We start from the raw sequence: 20,528 nt of genomic DNA, 5'->3' as shown, positions 1-20,528 counted from the left end.
TGGGCCCGGACCTGGACTGGCAGCCTATGAAGCTGGAAAAGGACTGGCGTGATGTGGTCTCGTTGGCCAGTCCCTCTTAGTAACCGTGCTACCCTGTTTTGCACCAGTTGAAGTTTCTGGACCGTTTTCAAAGGCAGCCCCACGTATAACGCATTGCAGTAATCCAAACAAGAGGTTATCAGAGCATGGATAACTGTAGCTAGGCTATCTCTGTCCAGATAAGGGTGCAGTTGGTATATCAGCGTAAGCTGATAAAAGGAGCTCTTTGCCACTGAGTTCACCTGTGCCTCAAGTGACAGTTCTGGATCCAAGAGCACCCCCAAACTACGGACCCGATCCTTTAGGGAGAGTGCAACCCCGTCCAGGACAAGGCAAACATCACCTCGCCGGACAGATGAACCACCCGCTAACAGTACCTCCGTCTTGTCTGGATTGAGTCTCAGTTTATTAGCCCTCATCCAGGGCTATTTATTAGCCCTCATAAATGTGTCTTAAGCATTGGTGGGTTGGGTTTTTTTTTAAGCCAGCAGTGATGGGCCTTACATATCTCCCTGGACAGTTTGGGGCCACCACTGAGAAAGCCCTATCCCTAGTACCTGCCAGCCAAATGGCTCTTGCTGGTGGGCCAGAGAGTAGGACCTCTGATGCAGCAGGATGGATGGACCGCCAACGGAATCCCCATCTTGTCTTGAGGTACAGACGCACAAAACTGGCTGACTGTGAATGGGGCATCTGATCATGGGGATGAAATCTTCATATCAATATACAATAATCAATACCTCCCTTGATATGGGGGGGGAAGGGTAGCAGAAACACATGGAGGGGAATCCTTTCTTTTCTATCTTTTTGTTTGACTGTGGTTGTTACAGTTGTGTTGCAAATAAAAAGCTTTGTTGTTTTAAAAAAGAGATGAAATCTTTATGAGCCACAGTTGCCCCCCCTCCTCCCCACCCTTCAAGTCATGCATCCCATATAGCCTGGAGGATACAACGGAGAGATGTTTACACCTCCAGGTCTCTGTTATGCAACCTGCAGGTCTCTGTTACGACACGAGTGTCAGGTCAGCGTTGTGATGTGGGCATGTGTGTGGGAGAAACACTTACACTGCCCTGAGCTACTTGGAGGTAATAAATAGAAAGGGGGAATCAAACTGTAATAAATACAATTTCAGACAGCACAGACTCACAAGACAGCCTGCTGCTCATTGTGCAAACCCACTCCTCCATTACTCACTGACAGAAGGTGAATGCAGGCAAACATTTTCCAAGTGGCAACTTAAAATAATGTGCAAGCCTCGTGTGGCGCAGAGCGGTAAAGCAGCAGTTTTTGCAGCTGAAACTCTCCCCCACGGCGGAAGCTGGTTTCAGGCAGCCGGCTCGGGTCGACTCAGCCTTCTATCCTCCCGAGGTCGGTAAAATGAGTACCCAGCTAGCTGGGGGAAAGGTAATAATGGCCGGGGAAGGCAATGGCAAACCACCCCGCTATAAGGCCTGCCAAGAAAACATCAGCGAAAGCTGGTGTCCCTCCAAGAGTCAGTAATGACTCAGTGCTTGCACGAGAGGTTCCTTTCCTTTCCAACCCCTTGGTAAGACAAAGTGCTTTAACTAGTTATCCCAATACTCAGAGTAAGTTCCCAACTCTATCACTCCATCCTTGAAGTTAAGAATTGTTGTGGACATATAAGTATGCTGCTGCTGCTGTAGGAATTGCAAGTTCTCACTGCTCAGATGCTACATTGTTGTGCAGAAAATATGCTGGATGAAACTTTCCAATGTCACACGCCCCCAACGTTTTCCCTACCAGCAGTATTTAATGGTGAATGTGCTGTACTGTCACCACCCCATTGTGCTGCCACCACCCCATTGATATTGGAGCCACCAGCCTCCACTAGGCTTACCTGTTTCCACACACCAATATGGAGCATGTGAAGTTGCACATTGGATGGAATCTTGGACTCCAGGTATCCTGTTGTTTATGGAAAGGTGTTGTTGTTGTTTTAATTTGCTTGTACTAACAAATGCTAATGTGTTTAAAAACTGTTTACAATTTTGTAAGCAGAACAACAGAAAGTTGTGTTTGGCCCAGATTCATGTTGAATCAAGTGCACTTACAGAAGTGGACTTCCTTCCCATGGCACAGCCCCTCTCTCCCCTGAAGAGACCTCTTCCCCACAATCACCACAGCCCACTGTGGCTTATTCAAGCCAGTGTGGGGTGCAGTCCCCATGGGTGTCAGATTACCAATTTACACCCACACTGCAATGTCTCGTGTCGTATGAGCCTGGTGAGGGGTGGCTTGAGTTTTGGTCATGGGTTTTAGGTGGTATGTTAACCACCCCAACAAGCCACCCTTGCTGGGTTCAGACATCACGACAAGCCACACTCAGTGAGGGTAATTAGAGAAGTGAGCTGGCACCCACAGGGCTTGTTAACAAGCCAACCTCACTTATTAATCACCCTCATGTCGTGTGAATGAGGCCAGTGAGTCAGGAGCCCCCGCTGAATGGGGTCAGCTGTGGTGTGGGGAAGGGGATCCCCCAAAATCAGGTGGAGGGAACTTCCGTGATGAGAGCCCTCTCCGTGATGGAAGGGAACTTCCGCTTTTGGAATGCAAATCCTGGATACAAACCTAGGAGTTTAACTCTGAAACTGGGAGAGGAGAAAGGGAGAGGAGAGAGAGGAAGCGGGAACCTGTTGGCAAAGTTTGTGTTGTCCTTTGAAATGCAATGTCCATCTTTGCAGGTCAGTAGCTGGTTATGTCTTTTGTAGGCCCTAGAGATGGATTTGCCACAGGACCACTCTGGTATGTGACATATTTGATTATGAACGTCATTAGATGGAGGAGGTGAGGAAATCATGTTTCCCAACCTTCACTTCCCCACCCACCCTGCTTCTGTCCCACAATACTTCCTCTTTCTTCTCATGGGGAAGAAAGAGGGAGTAAACAAAGACCACGTGGCCCATTCGGTGGGTGTTCTTATCACACTGCTTTTCCTGCACATTTCACTTCAACCTAAAGAAGTCGGATTTTCCAGGTCTTTTTTTGTTATGGAAAAAAGACCAGAAGGAGCTTCATGGGAGGTGGACAGTGTCGTCAAAAGGACCTGCCAACATCCATAAGTGGCCAGTAACGAGCATGCCGTAAAACGCTTGTCTGATGATGCTCTGTGCCTGATGCTCCCTGTGGATGGGCTGCATCCTCTTCAGAATTATTCATCCACCGGAAACCCTCTGTTATGTGTCAGGGACTGGCTTGACCCAGACTGTTGTGCTGTGGGGTGCAGGGTGGAGAGTGGGTAGGCTGTCTGAAAACACCATCAGCCTCTGCTCAGTCATGTCGTGGGGTGAGGAGACTCAGGATGTAGGCGCCACTGTCTGGTGCTGCACTTTGACCCTTGGGCTTCTGGGACTGAAGAGCCTCCTCCAGTCGCCAGTGAAGTAGCGAAGGGAAGGAGGGGAGGGGGCTGGGGAGGCCTCTCCTGCATGCAGCCCTCGAAAGCCATAAACACAAAGATGTCACAGCGAAGGATATGCACTCCTGACATAAATCCCCTCCTTGATCACAGAGGAAGATAAGCTTTGCACGACACATCTCAGCTCTGTTTTCGAAAATAATCAACTTTTTAAAGCAATTATTAAAAATAAAAGGCTTAAGTCTGAGTAATCTGACAACGGGCAGGTTGGCGGAATAAGTGATGGATAAGCGATAACATGAAAATCCTATCAGGAGGCTTCAGTCTCATTAGATAAGCCGATCCCACACATAATACAGTGTGCGATTCATGCCAGAGAGAGGTGGCAGGAGGGGGGGAGGTTGGTGTGTGTGGGGGGGAGTACACTACAGTGAGCCTATGGTCTCCGAGTTTATTAAAGCTGTTGAACACGTCAAGCTCTAGACAGACCGGTTGTTAAAAGCTTTTGCCAGATATCCAAAGCTCTTAGCTGCTGGAGCAGCGTCGCGGAAAGAATGCCCAGAGTTCGTTGATAGGTTGTTCTTTCCTTTACCTGATAGGGTAGAAGTAGTGGGCCAAGATGGCTGCTGGGTCAGTGGCCAGGTTACAGCCCCTGCCCTCACCTGGCAGAAGCCGCCACACCACAGTGCCACAAAACAGCTTTCTTTCCTCGACTTTTCAAGGGACAAGCTTCCGCTGGGATTATGAACTTGTTTAAGCAGCTGCTGTAAATAGTGATTGGTGGCTTAACAACAAACAGACTGCATCTCTGCATACAGAGCCAAAATCTAATAATCCCAGCATCCAAGTTTGATAGCAGACCACCGGAGGAGCATATTAATATTTTGGTAGAGGCATCTCTCTGGCCACTTCATATGGCTTTCCAAGGCACACAGCCTCAAAATGGCAGGTACTTGATTAAAATCCCATGCACAGGCAACCCGAATGCTGCGTTCAACGAAAGCTGAATTCTGCAACATTGCTTACATTGAACACATTTGCATGATTTCTCTTTATTTGGTATAATTTATTCTATTTTGACATCTCTAACTGACATGTCCAACTGCAGAAAGACCTTATCCCCTGGCTTCAGCAGGCATTGTTATCTCTGCAGCCATAAGAGTTAGAAACCTACTCCTTTAAAAATGAACACTTAAAAATGGAAAAAAATGATTTTAAAAAAAAGCTGGATTAATTGTGGATTTTCTCCTTATGGTCATTGGATCCATAATGGATATGTCTTAAGGCATTCACATAAATATAAGAAGAAATGGGTTGTATTCAAATTAGGCTTTTTTAAAATCTTTTTTTACATGGTTGGAACAAGCAAATGGGAGGCAATATCAGACCACTGACTCAGTTGGAAAAAGTATTAGTTGATAGACCAAATAAGTCATCATCTCAAGTATATAATAACTTACTGAATATAAAGTATGGACAACCAGGGGAAATTATTAAATGGGAAAAGGATCTTTAACCATATGTGTCTATGGGAATGTAGAATCCTCTTTAGAAACGTTATATCCTATAAGGCTGTATTTGAAGTAATGTAACTGTTTTATATTCTCTCTTTTGGTGTTCACCTTGGATGCTTACCTGCCTTGCACCTGCATTTAAGCTGGTAACATGAAGGACAGGTCACCCACCCATTCAATAGGTGAGCAGAATACAGCAAGCAGAAGATCGAGGGGCGTATTGCAACCTGTCAGGGCCGGTCCATGGGCAGCAGTCTGAGGTGAACTAGGAGCCTGGAGCCATGGGAGAAGGGGAAACCAGGAGGCAGGGTCCAGAAGCAAGTCTTTAAGCCAAGATCAAGGGATGCAGGAGAATACCAAAGTTCAGGAAGACACTGTTGCAAAGCATAACAGCAACAGGAAGTCGTCTTATATTGCTTCTTGTCCAGAAGGTTCCAGTGATCAACCTGGGCACAACCCTATGCTTGTTTAGACAGAAAAAGGTTCTACATTTCCCAGCATTCCCCAACATGCAATGCTGGGAGTGGTAAGTCTTTTTTCTGTCTATACATGCCTAGGACTGCGCTTTAAACTGGGTAGGCAAGTGACACTACATGTAGTTCAGTGATTCACCAGTAGGGGGAGACATACAGAAATCCAAAATTTAATCCTAGTTCAAACCCTGGCAACTCCTGAAACAATTGTAGCATAATCACAGTTCACACCAGCCTTCTCCAATCTGGTACCCTCCAGATCTGTTGGACTACAACTCCTAGCAACTCAGCCAACGTAGGGGAACTGGTTGTAATTCTTAAATACAGAGTTGGGCCAAATCTACACCAAGCAGGATATGACACTTTGAAAACAGTTTGAAAACTGTATATGGAGTGTGTCCTGGGCCCCAACAGTTGTCACTACTGTTATAAACCATTTTAAAGCAGTCGTGTAGATCCTGCCTTGATACCTAATGACCATCATAGCTCCAATGATCCTGCACAGCAATTCAGTTTTTAGAATGGGGATGATAAAAGAGCACTGTGCATTATATTTCTGCAAAACAGCGTTCTGGGTTACTTAGAAGTACACTGGCTATTTTTCTTTGTTCTCTTAACGAAACGCTCACCCTGCTCCGCTTTCGAAACTGAAGGCAGAATGGATTGAAGCTGCTTTGGATGCACAAACCTGTTATCTTGATTTTAAAAAAAGAAAGAAAGAAAGAATACAAAAGAAAAAAGCAAAAAACTCCCCTGTCCTTAAAAGAATTGTCTAGCTATCATAGAACAAGCTCCCCAAATACAACCGGTCTGTAAAAATTATGAATGGAATGCAACTTTCTGCCCAAGGTGGTGCATGACACTCTTTGAAGAATGTGAATGGGAGGCCTGGCGGAGTAAGATTTTGTTCCGAGAGACACAACCCAGACAAACATCAGTTGCTTGGATTAGTACAGTCTCTTCCATTGTTGTGAGACGCTGGCGCTGCGGAGGTCCCGTGACATGGTAGTAATGTGGGAGACCTGACACCTATGGGTCTGTGTTCATTTACATTTTTGCTTTAATGACAAGCTGTCAGACCAGCTGCAGAATGAAAGCACCATTGTTTCCTTAATCTAGGGAAAGAATAGGCTGGATTCTCACAAGGAAAGCTACCGTAAGATGCTCCCCCTGGTGATTTCGCATGGCTCCTCCCTCAACCCGGCCCGATTTCATCTTGTAGTTCAGCATGTTCATTTACCTCCTCACAGTTACTCAAGGGTGGGTTGGTGCACTCGCAATCCTACAAAATAAGAAAACAACCGAATCATTCGCCAAAAGTAGTTGTAGCATCTCATGCAGGATAGCTGCATGCTGGTGGAAAAGTTTACTAGTCTCTTTACAGAGACTAGTGATAACCTATAGCTAGTGGCAGCATACTCTGCATATGCTGGATATTGATCTGATATGGTGTGGGTTATTATTATTATTATTATTATTATTATTATTTATTTATTTATTTATTTATTTATATAGCACCATCAATGTACATGGTGCTGTACAGATAACACAGTAAATAGCAAGACCCTGCCGCATAGGCTTACAATCTAATAAGTTGTAGTAAACAATAAAGAGGGAAGGAGAATGTCTCAAGTTAGGAATTGTATAAGCAATTCCTAACTCCTGCTGCCCGTTTGGTTAGCTCTAAACCAGTTAAGGTTTAGAGCTAACCAGCTGTTCTGGGGGGGGGGGGGATCTACACTACTGCTTTTAAAGCGCTTTAAAGCACTTTGAAAACGTTTTGAAAACTGTATATGCAGTGTTTCCTGGGCCCCAACAGTTGTCAAAACTGTTATAAAGCGCTTTAAAGTGCTTTAAAGCAGTAGTGTAGATCCCCCCCCAGGTCCAACCAGCTGGAGGAGGCAGGCCTGGGGAGAGGCAGAAGCTCAGCTAAGCTGCACTTGCTATTCATGTGCATCTGTGCTCTCCATCCTGTAGAGAAGGCTGAATTTGTAGCATAGGGCACATGTGTATACTGTGAAAGTTATCTGTTGTTTGTGTGAATATGTAATGCCACATGGACCACTTACCTCTTTATAAGAGGAAAACAGATCTGGCTGTTTACATAGTATACACAGCATGCCAGCCAGGTAGGGTGACCATATGAAAAGGAGGACAGGGCTCCTGTATCTTTAACTGTTGTATAGAAAAAAGAGGATTTCAGCAGGTGCTGCATGCATACCAATGACACCTGGCAGAGGGAGTTCCGTAAATGAGGAACCACTGCTGAAAAGGCCTTGTACACACCAGGTAGGGTGACCATATGAAAAAGAGGACAGGGCTCCTGTATCTTTAACAGTTGCACAGAAAAGGGACTTTCAGCAGGTGTCATTTGTATGCATGTTGCACCTGGTGAAATTTCCTCTTCATCATAACAGTTAATGCTGCAGGAGCTATACTGCAGCTATACTGTGACCATATTTAAAAGAGGGCAGGGCACCTGCAGCTTTAACTGTTGTGATGAAGAGGGAATTTCACCAGGTTCTCCGTATATACAAATGATACCTGCTGAAATTCCCTTTTCTATGCAACTGTTAAAGATACCGGAGCCCGGTCCTCCTTTTCATAGGGTCACCAGTCTAACAGCTGCTGTTGGCAGGCCAATGAACAAGCCCCCCCCCCAACCAAGCAGCTCTTAATGCTCAGGCCCGTTTGTACCAGTGCAGGGAGAGATGTCTTTCCTCTTGGGAGAAAGGAACTTTGCTTGTGATCAGAGGTACTATGCCCTGAGGTGCCCTAACTTTTGTAAACAAGGAGCAATTTTCAAATAATTCTAGTGAGTGACCCTTGAGTAGCGTTAGGGAGAGAGAGAAGGGTAATGGATTGACTTGTACAGGCTCTGGCAACAGTGTCTTAGAGAGATAATGGATGTGGAAAATCACGGAGCGGCGGTCAAGAAGGTTGTAGCGGCCCCTTTACTGATCGTTTCCTTGGCTCTTGGCATATGATGAATCCTATCAACCGTGGCTTGTGTTAAACATAGCTTTTTCTAATTAATTACATATTGCTCTGTGTCTCTCCAAAGCTTTTAGCCATGCCGCCGGGCCTGTAGACACAGGCTCTGACATTAGCAGTGATGTTACCGCTGCTGTTCTGCTCATTGTGGAACATGAATGTCACTGAGAGATAAGCAATCTTTTTAGAATGTGACCTTTTTTTTTTTTTTTAAAGCTAACTTGGCATTTGCTAAGGGGGAGCTGCTTCATTAAAATTATCTGTATTTCTTACCGAGCATTAGGCAATCTACAGGGACAATCTCCAATATATTTGCATTTAGAGAATGGGCACATTCCCAGAAATAAAAAATATATTTTTTAAAAAAACCTATTCTACATCTTATCAACCTTGGCACTTTTTACTTTCCATTTTCTTTGTGTGCAGAGAGACAATTCAGCTAATGTTCTCTTGCAGGGAAACTTTCAAAGAGCCTATCCTAGCTCAAATACAAAAAGACCTTGGGAGGGTCTACTGAAGGTTTGCAAACCGTGAACACTTGAGAGTTTCAGCATTTAAACTAAACCCATCCATTAGAGTTGCTTCTCAAGCCATCTCCCTTGTGTCTATATTTATGAATACTTGGTTTCATGGGAATTTGGCCCAAGGGCATAAAAGTGGTGCCTCTTGCCCCATGGTAATAGGACAGTCAGCCCTGTGAGAATCATTTATATGATCCCACCTGGGTTCTCTGCCCTGCAGGTGATAGTTACAATAAGGAAGGCCTGTTGGATTAGACCAGGGGTGGAAAACCTGTACCAGTGCTAATGGTGTGGGACACCAGCTCTCATGCTGAATGCCCAGGGACGATGCGTCCAACAGCATCTGGATTCCCCATCCCCATCCCTGGAGTAGGCCAGTGATCCATCCAGCCAGGCAAAAGTAACCATCCGGATGGCTCTGGGAAACTCATCATCAGAGCATGAAGACAATAGCCTTCGCCTGTTGTTTGACCCCAGCAACTGGAATTTGGAGATGCCGCCTCTGAACATGGAGGTTCTGTTTAGCTCACATAGCTGCTGAAAGAATTTGCCTAAGCTTCTGTCAACCTACCCAAGCCCTCCCCACCGGGGAGCCACTTCCATGTGTTACAAGGTCATGCTGCTGGGCTATGCGTGTAAACAACGTAGCCACATTGACAGAGGTGATGATGTGGGTCCTTTCCCCATCCTGGGGTGAACAATGTGTGGGGAAGACTCCTATGATTCGTAAGACTCGTGCGGTTATATTATTCACATGAAGGGACTGTAATAGTATGAAGACCTTTCACTGGACCTTCCTTGGTGGCTCGTAGTTTGGGAGCATCTCAAGGAGAAATCTTGGGGAATTGAGGGGGGTTGGCACACATACAGACCCTTTTCACCCATTCACTGAATGCACAGCTGATGTGGGTGGGGCTAGGCAAGACCTCTGTGGAAGAACTAGCTGTTGTGACCCCATGGCCCTCTCATGAACGCTATCAACGTGTGAAGGCAGGAAGAGTCAACCCCCTCTTGTTACAGAGGGGACTGAAAGGAAGACAACTGAGGGTCAAGACAAGAGTTAAGGGCCAGGGCTGGGCCTACCCAGACGCAGAGTGAAGAACATGCCTCAAGCAGCTCGTTTTGGCTATCATGAAAGGGCAGCAAATTGTTTACAAAGATTATCATTATATTATCTCATCAGCTGCCAAGGCGGAGGAGAGGCGATTGTGGTATTTTCTGCCCTTGGTGCCAAACTTGCCCACCCCTGGTGGGTACTGTGCAGCATGACTTGGAAGGAGGAGGCCCCATACTTGCTCTGCCTTGGACAGCGAAATGCCTTGGATCGGTCCTCTTAACATGAACAATGGAAGGATGCAAGCAGATCCCATGACCCATACTTTGCAGTCCTCCCAAGCCTGTTTACCCAGAAGTAAACCCCACTGAATTCCATTTTAGTGCTACCGTATTTCTTCTATTGTAAGACGCCATCGATTGTAAGACGCACACTAATTTCAGTACCACCAACAGGGGAAAAAACACCTAAGACACGCCCACAATTCTAAGACACACCCCATTTTTAGAGATGTTTATATGGGGGGGAAAGTGCGTCTTAGAATCGAAGAAATAGGGTATTTCAGTTGGCGGTGAGGACTGTTAAGGCATTGGCTTTGTGGAAGGAAGCCATGAGATTTGAACTGCACTTTGAAAGAAAAGAGAGAGATTGTGATGTATTTAAGCTGTTGCCGCCTAGTGGTAAAACGGCTCCAAGCCTGTGTGGTTCCAACATGGATGCCAAATTGAGAATTGTCTGAAGAAGGGAATTCCAGCAGGTGTCCTTTGTATATATGGCGAACCTGGTGAAATTTCCTCTTCATCACAACAGTTAAAGATGCAAGTGCCCTGCCCTATTTTAAATCTGGTCACTCTAGTATAGCTCCTGCAGCTTTAACTGTTGTGATGAAGAGGGAATTTCACCAGGTTCTCCATATGACACCTGCTGAAATTCCCTTTTCACAGTACAACTGTTAAAGATACAGGAGCCCAGTCCTCATTTTCATATGGTCACCCTAGTGTTGGAGGACTGGAGGTCACAGGCAGAGAAATGGACCAAGGCTTAGTCACTGACATCTCTTGCTGGTCTACTGAAGTGACCTTGCTTAGTTTATTGTTGCTTTCTTCATAATTATGTGAGTCTAAACTAGGGATGTGCTCCGCTTCTAATCGGACCGGCGAATTAGAAGCAGAGCGGGGGGCTTCGCCTGCCCTTAAGGCGGAGGCGAAGAGGATTGGGGGGGCCGGCGGAGCTTGGCGAAGGGGATCGAGGTGAAGACGGATCCTTCACCTCGATCCGGAGCTCCGCCGGAAAGGTAAGTGGGGTTTACCGGGCCCTGCCGCTGTCGCTGTCACCCATGCGGTGACAGCAGCAGGGCCCAGTAAACCCCCCCTCCTCTCCCTTACCTGCGTCCATCCGCGGTCCGTTGGCTTCTTCAATTGAGCCCGCGGTTCAACCAGGAAGTCTAGGCCGCACCCCTCCCCCTTGGTCCCTTACCGGGCTCTGCTGCCGTCGCTGCACGGGTGGCGACGGCGGCAGGGCCCAGTAACCCTCCCCCCACCCTCCTCTCTCGGCCTTACCTGGCGCCACTCCCCTCCACTGAGGGGCTCCGATTCGGAGCCGGAGCTCCGCAGCGAAGAGGAGCGGAGTATGGTCGGAGCGGCGCGGAGCTGGCCGATCCGAAATTTTTGGATCGGCCTGCGGGGCGGAGCGGGGGGTCCGTACACACCCCTAGTCTAAACAACAACATTGTAGCACCGGAAAGACTAACACATTTATGATGGCATTAGATGCATGTGACAAAGTACAGGCTAGTCCACGAAAGCTTATGCTAGCTTTCTCCAACCTGTGTAGGACATTATGCTGGCTGGGGTGATGGGATGTGTAGTCCCACACATCTGGAGGGCACCAGATTGTTGTCCCTTATGCCTTGAATTCCCAGATTGGGAAAAGCTGGCTTTTGCCATCATATATGTGGTAGTCTTTTAAGTGCTGCAGGACTCCGTTGTTTTTGCTACAACACAGCTTAACACCTCAGGAAGTTTTGTATGTATAGTTACTCTTGATCTGTTTAGTTTCATCAGTTTAGTTGTATTGCATTATAGACTTCATGAAATATGTTGTACTGTTGGCAAAATGCTATTTCCAAATGTGGAAGATAATGACTGCTTGTAGACACAGAGACATGCTCACACGTACAGCACTGGAGTGTTTATCAGGGAGACACCTAGTGGTTAAAAGTATGGACGTACCAATTTATATGCTTATTGCTGTGGAGGAAAAGGGACACCAAACTGTTGCTAAAAATCCTAGCTCCTCTCATTCAATAGAATTTTGCTATCCGGCAAAACACCCACACGTATTTCTGGGATAAATGTTGAAATTAATGCAAACCTTCTTCTCTGGCTACACACAACTTACTCTTTCTCCGCAATTTATATATGAAGGACCACTATGCAGCATGGAATGGAGTGTGCTTAATACCCATTGGTATGGTGGGAGTTCTAGGACTTTTTTCTGTCTAGACCTTGCATAGGATTGCACCCTTAGCAAGCTTCACAGATGCAGGGATCGGAACTTGGGTGTCTGCAGTCTAAGTCCAGCACTCATTACATTAGCGATAGCACAGGTGGGTTATCTGTGGCCACCCAGATGTTTTGGCCTACAATTCCCATGATCCCTCACCACTGGCTATGATGGCTAGGGTGGGAAATAATTCCATAGATGTTGTTTATTTATTTATTTATTTATTGCATTTTATCGCAACATGCATTTTCATGTTGAATTAAGATGGAGCTTTTAAAATGAAAACAAAGAGGGGGGAGCAGGCAGCGAGAGAGAGGAGGCCTGTTCAGTCCCCCACTCGCATCCTCCTCTGCTGCCTCGTTCCTTTCCACACTCATTTTTCCTCTTCTATGAATCTGCGGAGCTGTGCAGATAAAAGTTATAGCTTTCCTCGTTTATAATCCATAGCCTCACATGTGCACATATGCGCATTAATAACTGCACTATAAAAAAAATCAGGAGATAAATCGCTGTTGCTGCTGCAGTGTAACACTCTTTACCTAGATTTGAATCAACGGAAATTTGGGTTAAAATTAAATGAGAAGCAATCCCGCTGTAGTATAGACAGGGGCCAAGACAGTTGAATCTTGTGGTCAGTGCACAACTCTTGTATGAATCATATAACTGCCCAGTAAGATTTGATGCACTTTGTTGGTAGCATCTTTTACTTACCAGAAGCGGGAAACTTAGCAAGTGAGATGCAGTATTGTTTGAACATTGCACAGCAATTCCTATGCATTTAAGGACAGCAAAAACTTCAGTATGGCTGACAATGCTGACGTACAAAATTATCCATCCATCTCCCTTCCCCTTTTGGTATATGTCTCCTCCCTTCATTACCCACAAATTCCTAATGATCAAAAGCACGCGCGCATTCACAGGCACACACACTCACCCCGCAGGCTCCAGTCTTTCCTCTATCAATGAACTGTGATACTCTTTTCTTTAATTAGATGTGCCATTTGTTCTTCAAAGGCAAAAGTTTCTAATCTGCATAATTCCTGGTACAGCCCTGGAAAAGGCTTCATTTAAATGTATTCCCTTTGCATATTTTTCACTCCATGGATATTTTTTTTATTCATCACTGAAAAAACATTGTCAGATTTATCCATGTTTAATAGCATTTATTAGTCGCATTCCAGCTTGCTCAGCATTTCTCAGCCAATTGGATCCTGTCTCTGGTAATTTCCATAAAGAAGCAGCAGCTTTGTTCTAATATGATTTATGGACCGCTTCTGAATCCCATCCGTGCATATTCCCCTTTTCTCATCTCACATCACATCTGCATTGTATAGGTACCGCGTACATTCAAACAGGAAAAAAAGAAAAAAAGGAAGAAAAGAGTTAGGGGTGGTGAAGATTTGGAAGCCACAATATTACAGAACAGATTACTGGTCATCTCTTGCCATTTCATCAATGGAAACAAATCTTCCTTGCCATTTTATTTCTATGTATGGGCACTGGCGCCATCAGGGCAGGACTATAGGGCAGAGCCCCACTTAGAAGAATAAGCAGGTGGGCCCCTAAATGCCACAGGGCTGGTTTACCAGATTTTAAAGTAATACACATTACCATCTAAAGACTGGGAAGGTGTGCATCCATTAAGTCCAGAGTTGAACATTACTTGATTGCATGATTGTGTATGGATCACAGTGACACTGTCCTATTAACAACGGTGGCCCTCCATGCAGGACAGCAAGGAATATTGTTTAACTTGGAAAAAATAGAGGCTAAGGGGAGACATGATAGAGGTGTACAGAATTATGCATGGTGTGACGAATGTGGGTAGGGAGACATTTTTCTTCCTTTCCCATAATACTAGAACCTTGGGTCATCCCATGAAGCTGATCGATGGGAGATTCAGGACAGATAAAAGGAAGTACTTCTTCACACAGCACATACTTAAACTATGGAATTCACTACCACAAGATGTAGTGATGGCCACCAAATTGGATGGCTTTAAAAGAGGGTTGGATAAATTCCTGGAGGAGAAGGCTATCAATGGCTACTAGTCCTGATGGCTACATGCTGCCTCCAGTGTCAGAGGCAGGAGGGTGCTGTTGCATCCATATCCTGCTTGTGAGTTCCTGGTCGACAGCTGGTTGGCCACTATGTGAACAGAGTGCTGGACTAGATGGACCCTTAGTCTGGCTCTTCTTATGTTCTTATGGCTCTGAGTGTGTAGAGGAAGGGGGGCTGGACAGGGTCACCTCTTTTGGTAGGTGCCCTCTGGCAGAAAAAGATGAAAGGGACATGGCACACCAATCTCCCAGTGTCCTAAACCCTACCGTAACTGCATAGGGAGTCTGTCACCTACAGAATTGTGCCTCATCAGATCTGGCATCCATGTGGTTGCAGAAGTGTGGTAACGCTTCAGTCACTGTGCAATGATGCCTACAGATGCCCAGCTCCACACACAGCTGGAACCACCAAGAGAAATGCTTTTAAGCAGCCTTCCTTGACCTGGCGCCCTCCAGATATGTTCAATTACAAGTCCCAGAATCCCCCAGCCAGGTAAGCTTCAGTGTTATGCAATACTGGCTGGGGGATTCTGGGAGTTGTAGTCCAACACATCTGGACAATGCCAGGTTGGGGAAGGCTGCATTTAAGCATTCACTGTGCCATCAGAGGCCCACTTCTTTTTCCTAGAATTTTGATTATGGCTCTAAGCTTTAAGTGTTTCCATCGTAAAATTAGTCAATTACAAGTTCTGCTCATGAATCAATGGGAGGGACTTTTAATTATTGAGATCATGTAATATTCGCTAGTGTAAGATTATTTCTTCATTTGAAATTTTACTGATTATGTGTAAGATTGGGGTTATAAAAGTTTATTGGCATAGCCTAGAGAAAGAAGCTTTTGGGGGCATAGAATGGGTGTACAAGTGATAGGGTAGTGCTTTAATATTAAAGGAGCAAGTAAGCATACACACATAGAACACTGTACCAAGGGTCAGATGTTTTAGTTTGGATAAGGCCTGATAGAAAATAATTTAGAAATATGATCTGAGGTTGTCCAAAGACATTACTCATGAGGACTTGCAACTTGGTATTGCTCAAAAGACATTAGTCATAAGAACTTGTGACATGTACTAACTGTAACTAGGTGAAGGTCAGGTGAGGTTGTGGTTGGACAATGGAGGAGGGACCACAGTGGGGGTTTCTGCTGCCACAATGAGAAGGCCTCCAGGACTGGACCTCTTTTTCCACCAGTGCCCCATCTTCTCACCAATGGAGAAGAAAATGTGCAATATCCCACGGCCCCTGGGATACCCTCCCAGCAAGGGTGGTGGTGGTGGTTAAAGCAAATTTTCCAACTGTACAAATGCCCTGTCAGACACACACACACACCGCCCCTGCTCAAGCCAAACACATTATTTCTCTTTCACAACTGGACAGATTATCACCAACACTAGTAGCACCTTAAAGATAAAGACAGATTGACAGGGCCAGACGGATATCCAGGAAGGATGACAGACCAAGAGAAGCACACCACTGGTTGTCACCTACAACCCCCAATTGAAACCACTGCAACGGATCATCGGTGAACTCCAACCCATCATCAGCACAGACACTTCTGTCACACAAGCCTTGGGAGGCAGGCCAGTCCTGGCCTACAGACAACCTCCCAATCTGAAGCAGATACTAACCCAGGACAGAGGCACAGACAGAGGGACCAGAACATGCAATAGACCCAAGTGCTAACTCTGCCCCCGCATCTATTCAGGCAACACTGTCACAGGACCCAGCAACATCAGTCACACCATCAAGGGCTCGTTCACCTGTATCCTTATAATTTGTGTTACATGCCATCCCTGATTTTGTCTCTTAATAAATACATACACATAACACTTGTCTTATTTTTTTTCACCACTTTTTCCAATTGCACATTATCACATTTCCAACTGTACATTTTTTTCTCCCAGCTGCACATTTAGTGTCCATCTGCACACTAGAAAAAACCCTGCCTCCCAGGGACCAGACAATTGAGCCCTAAGACGCACAAACATACCATTAATGTTTTGTGTCAAGAGAAGAATTCTTCACATTTTCCTACTTGCTGCTTTTCACTTTGGGAGAAAAAAATCTTAACATGGCTCCTAATCTCATTTCTCCTCCTTATTGTTTGTACTTTTATAATATTTTGTGATGTTAGTGTATGTCCTCTTTCCTTTTTTTAGCCCTGCTGTAAAGTACAGCAGCCCGATCTTTTCAGTTTCCATTCACAGGAGGCCTTCTTGCTGCCCTTCTGCATTGCCCTCTGTGTTATTGGAGCTGTACAATTATCTAATTCTTTCTTTTTGAACTTGCTTAAGCCAGTTGCTCTGATGATTGCTTGGCAGAATAGCTCTTGGAGGTTGATAAAAATGCTCTGTGTGTGTGTGTTTTTAAAATAAAGCAATTCCCTTTATCATTCAGAAATGCGGTTGAATGACCTTGCAGGGCAGCCCAGTATTGAAAAGAGTACACTGAGGCAAGATGTTCTCATCTAAAACTTTCCTTCCCTCTTCCCCCAACCTCACCTGTCACAATCTGGTTTTCATTATTCTTACTGGACCTGTCGTAGTGCGTAAAGGGCCCAGCTGGATGCTCTAGGACCCACAAGGCAGGTGCTGGACCAGCACGAACTCAATAGGACTGTTTCTATGCTTATGTGGGCCTGGTGGGCCCGCCCCAAAAAGACTGCTTGTGCCTCTGAAGCTCTACCCTTAACAGTTTTGCCCCTCTAAGCTCATAAGGGGTATGTCTTCACTGGAAGGCATGTGTCAGGTAATGGGAGCATATCCATCCCCTGTTCATGCTGTCCTCTGCAGCCTGCTTTTAAATAGCTTCATCCCACATACCTGTTTCCTTCAAATTAACCCCTACAGCGCTAAGCTGTTGGCATTGTTGTTGTTGTTGCTACCGGGTGGCAAGATCCTTTGCATACCAAGAAGTGAGTTTAAGGGGGGAAATGTAAAAAAAAATCATAAAAAATCAACGGATGACCCAATCTGATTCAAATTTGGTATGCTTAAAGCTCTCCTTAATATCTATTACTGTGCCAATTTTGATGTCTTTATCTTTAAAGCTTACGTAGATGTAAGCATTCGTTTAATTTTTCTTCAAATCCTGCTCCTGTGCCCCAGTGGCCGCTCAGGTGATACACTCGAAAACTAGTATCAAAATACAGCGAGTCTTTTTCTTTTATAGCACAATTAAAGCAGGATGCATGGGAGTACTTCACAATCAAAGCAGGTTATAAGCTGGAAAACTTCGGAGTTCTTTGCATGCAATTCGCAGTGATTGCACAGTATAACGCTGGTGTGATAAAGCTCAAAGAAGGGGTGTTGAGTCTCTGGCCAACAGACCACATCTGGCCTGCCTGGGATCCCAATCCAGCTCTCCAGATGCCTCCCCCCCACCTTCTCTGCCCACCAATCGATTGGTAGTTTCCTGACTTTTTGGCACACCACCGTCAAACATTCCTTTCTTATCACAGGACAGTCAGACATACACACACTCTTCTTCAAGAAGCAACATGATTTTATTGGTCAAGCAAACCAAACACTGTAGTCCAATTTGCCCATTTGGCCTTCCCTCACCTGAGCACTAAGTTATTACAATGAAGCTCAAACACGCCTGCACGTGTGAGTGAGATGCGTGTGTGAGATGAAAATACATCATCATGCAGAATCTGAACTGAGGTCTTTAAAATACTGTGCTTTATTATTTGATTTCTTTTAGGGTGACCATATGAAAAGGAGGACAGGGCTCCTGTATCTTTAACTGTAATGTAGAAAAGGGAATTTCAGCAGGTGTCAATTGAAGAGGGTGAAATTCTCTCTTCATCAACACAGTTAAAGCTGCAGAAGCCCTGCCCTCTTTTGTATCTGGCCACTCTGCTATAGCTAGTGTAGCTTTAACTGTTGTGATGAAGAGGGAATTTCACCCACTTCAATTGACACCTGCTGTAATTCCCTTTTCTACATTACTGTTAAAGATACAGGAGCCTTGTCCTCCTTTTCATATGGTCACCCTAATTTCTTTGTGTTTGCAAGTGTTTATATTTACTAGCATATATTTATTTGCTAGTATTATTTTCCAGTTTATAAAGTCAGCTAGGAAATGTGTTTGTGTCTCTAAGGCGTATTTGGCTTTCTCAAAAACAACAACAACAACACACACATCACTTTTCAATGTGTTCCCTCAGGTTTCTGTTACAGTATATTAAAGACCTAGTTTGTGTGGATTAAATCCTTGCTCCCATAATAATGATTTTGCCCACCCCATCACTCCACAAGCTAGTTTTGCATAGACACTCCAGTACTATCTTAAGTACATTTACTCAGAAATTAGTTCTACTGTGTGTTGTGGGAGTTACCTTGCCCTTACACCTAAGTAAGTGTGCACAGGATTAGAGCACCAGAAACATCTATCTATACTTCGCCTGCAGTCTTCAGCACACTTTCTTAGAAGTAAGCCTTTAGGGTGACCATATGAAAAGGAGGACAGGGCTCCTGTATCTTTAACAGTTGTCTTGAAAAAGGGAGTTTCAGCAGGTGTCATTTGTATATATGGAGAACGTGGTGAAATTTCCTGTTCATCACCACAGTTAAAGCTGCAGGTGCCCTGCCCTCTTTTAAATCTGGTCACTCTAGTATAGCTCCTGCAGCTTTAACTGTTGTGATGAAGAGGGAATTTCACCAGGTTCTCCATATATACAAATGACACCTGCTGAAATTCCCTTTTCAATACAACTGTTAAAGATACAGGAGCCCTGTCCTCCTTTTCATAGGGTCACCCTAATTGCAGTCTCTAAAGACTGCAAGTTTATTTATTTATTTATTTAGAGTATTTTTATCCCGCACCTCAGCCAAAAGGCTCTCGGAGCGGCTTACAATGTATCAATAAAGAAGACAGTCCCTACCCTCAGGCTTACGTTCTAAAAAAATACATGATACACAAGGAAAAGTGGATGGAGGGAAGAGGGAGAAAATAAAAAGAAATTAAGGAGACTGTTTAGGCTGGTGGGAAGGCCCTGCTCCGTCCTCTCATCTCCCAATTGAGGGGCAAACCAACAGCTCCTTCTTCCCCACAAGGTGAAGATGTTAGCCCTGGGGGGGTGGGGGTCCAACTGAAGCAGGCTCCGATGGTGCCTGCCTGCTCCAGTCTCCGAAAGTTTAGAAAGAAAAAAAGGCCAATTCTGGTTTTCAATCAGAACCAGCCCCTAAAGATCTATCCAAGGGCCTGAACCTAGCCCCAAAGTGGCCTCAGCCCCTTGGATAGACCCTTTCCAGTTCTGACTGGTTCTGACCAGTCACAGCCCCACCGAAATCGGAGCCACCAGCCTTCACTGGTGGTGTGTATGCGCGCGCGCGCAAGGAAGTAGAGAAAAGTTTGCCTCCGCAAGGCCGACGGAGAAGGACGTCGTTTTGACCTGGCAAGGAACGGGCACAAGGGGGCGCTGCCGAGCAAGTTGCTCGCCGGGCGAAGGGTTAAGGAGGCAGGAGGCGGGGCGGCGGCGGCGGCGAGGAGGCTGGCGGAGCGCGGCTGCTTGGAGTCGTCTTTGCACCGCGGCTGGGGCGGGTCGATGAAAGCAGCGGCTCATGAAGGTGTTTGTGACGCGGCGGATCCCCCCGGAGGGGCTGGCGGTCTTAGGCCAGGCCGGCGAGTAAGTGTGCTCTGGGGGGGGGGGTATCTGCGGCCAGAGAGCGCCCCCCGCTTTGGCTGGGGCCAGTGGAAGGGCTCCGTCCATGTCGGAGCCGGGGCGCGCCTGCCCTTGCCGAGGAGACCCCCGGCCTTTGGGGAGGGGGGGGGTTGTGCTGCTGCAGGAGCTGCCAGGTGGGCTGCTCGTGGGCTCCCGCCGCCCCCGTGCAGCTGAAGGAAGCCGGCGCTCACTCAGCCGCTGCTTGCTTGCCTGTCCCAGTTTTTCTCTTTCTGGCACTTCTGGGCATTTCAGTGGAGCGTGTGTGCGTAAAAGTGGGGTGGGAAGGGGGTGTCAAGGGATTTTCGGTTTGTGGGACCTTCTTCGTTT

The 20,528-nt window shown here is 45.9% G+C and overlaps 1 protein-coding gene across 1 annotated transcript in view; it reads left to right on the top strand.

The window, feature by feature from the left end:
• Positions 1 to 20,528, top strand: part of GRHPR (glyoxylate and hydroxypyruvate reductase) — a 272,841-nt gene that overhangs the window by 231,752 nt on the left and 20,561 nt on the right. The window contains exon 2 of the mRNA XM_063129091.1: positions 20,092 to 20,165. Within this exon, the coding sequence (XP_062985161.1) occupies positions 20,101 to 20,165 (65 nt within the window). The 5' untranslated portion in view covers positions 20,092 to 20,100. The remainder of the gene's footprint in view (positions 1 to 20,091; positions 20,166 to 20,528) is intronic.

Source organism: Elgaria multicarinata, chromosome 6, assembly GCF_023053635.1.
Source record: "Elgaria multicarinata webbii isolate HBS135686 ecotype San Diego chromosome 6, rElgMul1.1.pri, whole genome shotgun sequence".
In the NCBI taxonomy this organism is placed as follows: Eukaryota; Metazoa; Chordata; class Lepidosauria; order Squamata; family Anguidae; genus Elgaria; species Elgaria multicarinata.
Note: the sequence above shows the minus strand (reverse complement) of the source record. Positions and strands in the feature narration are given on the sequence as shown.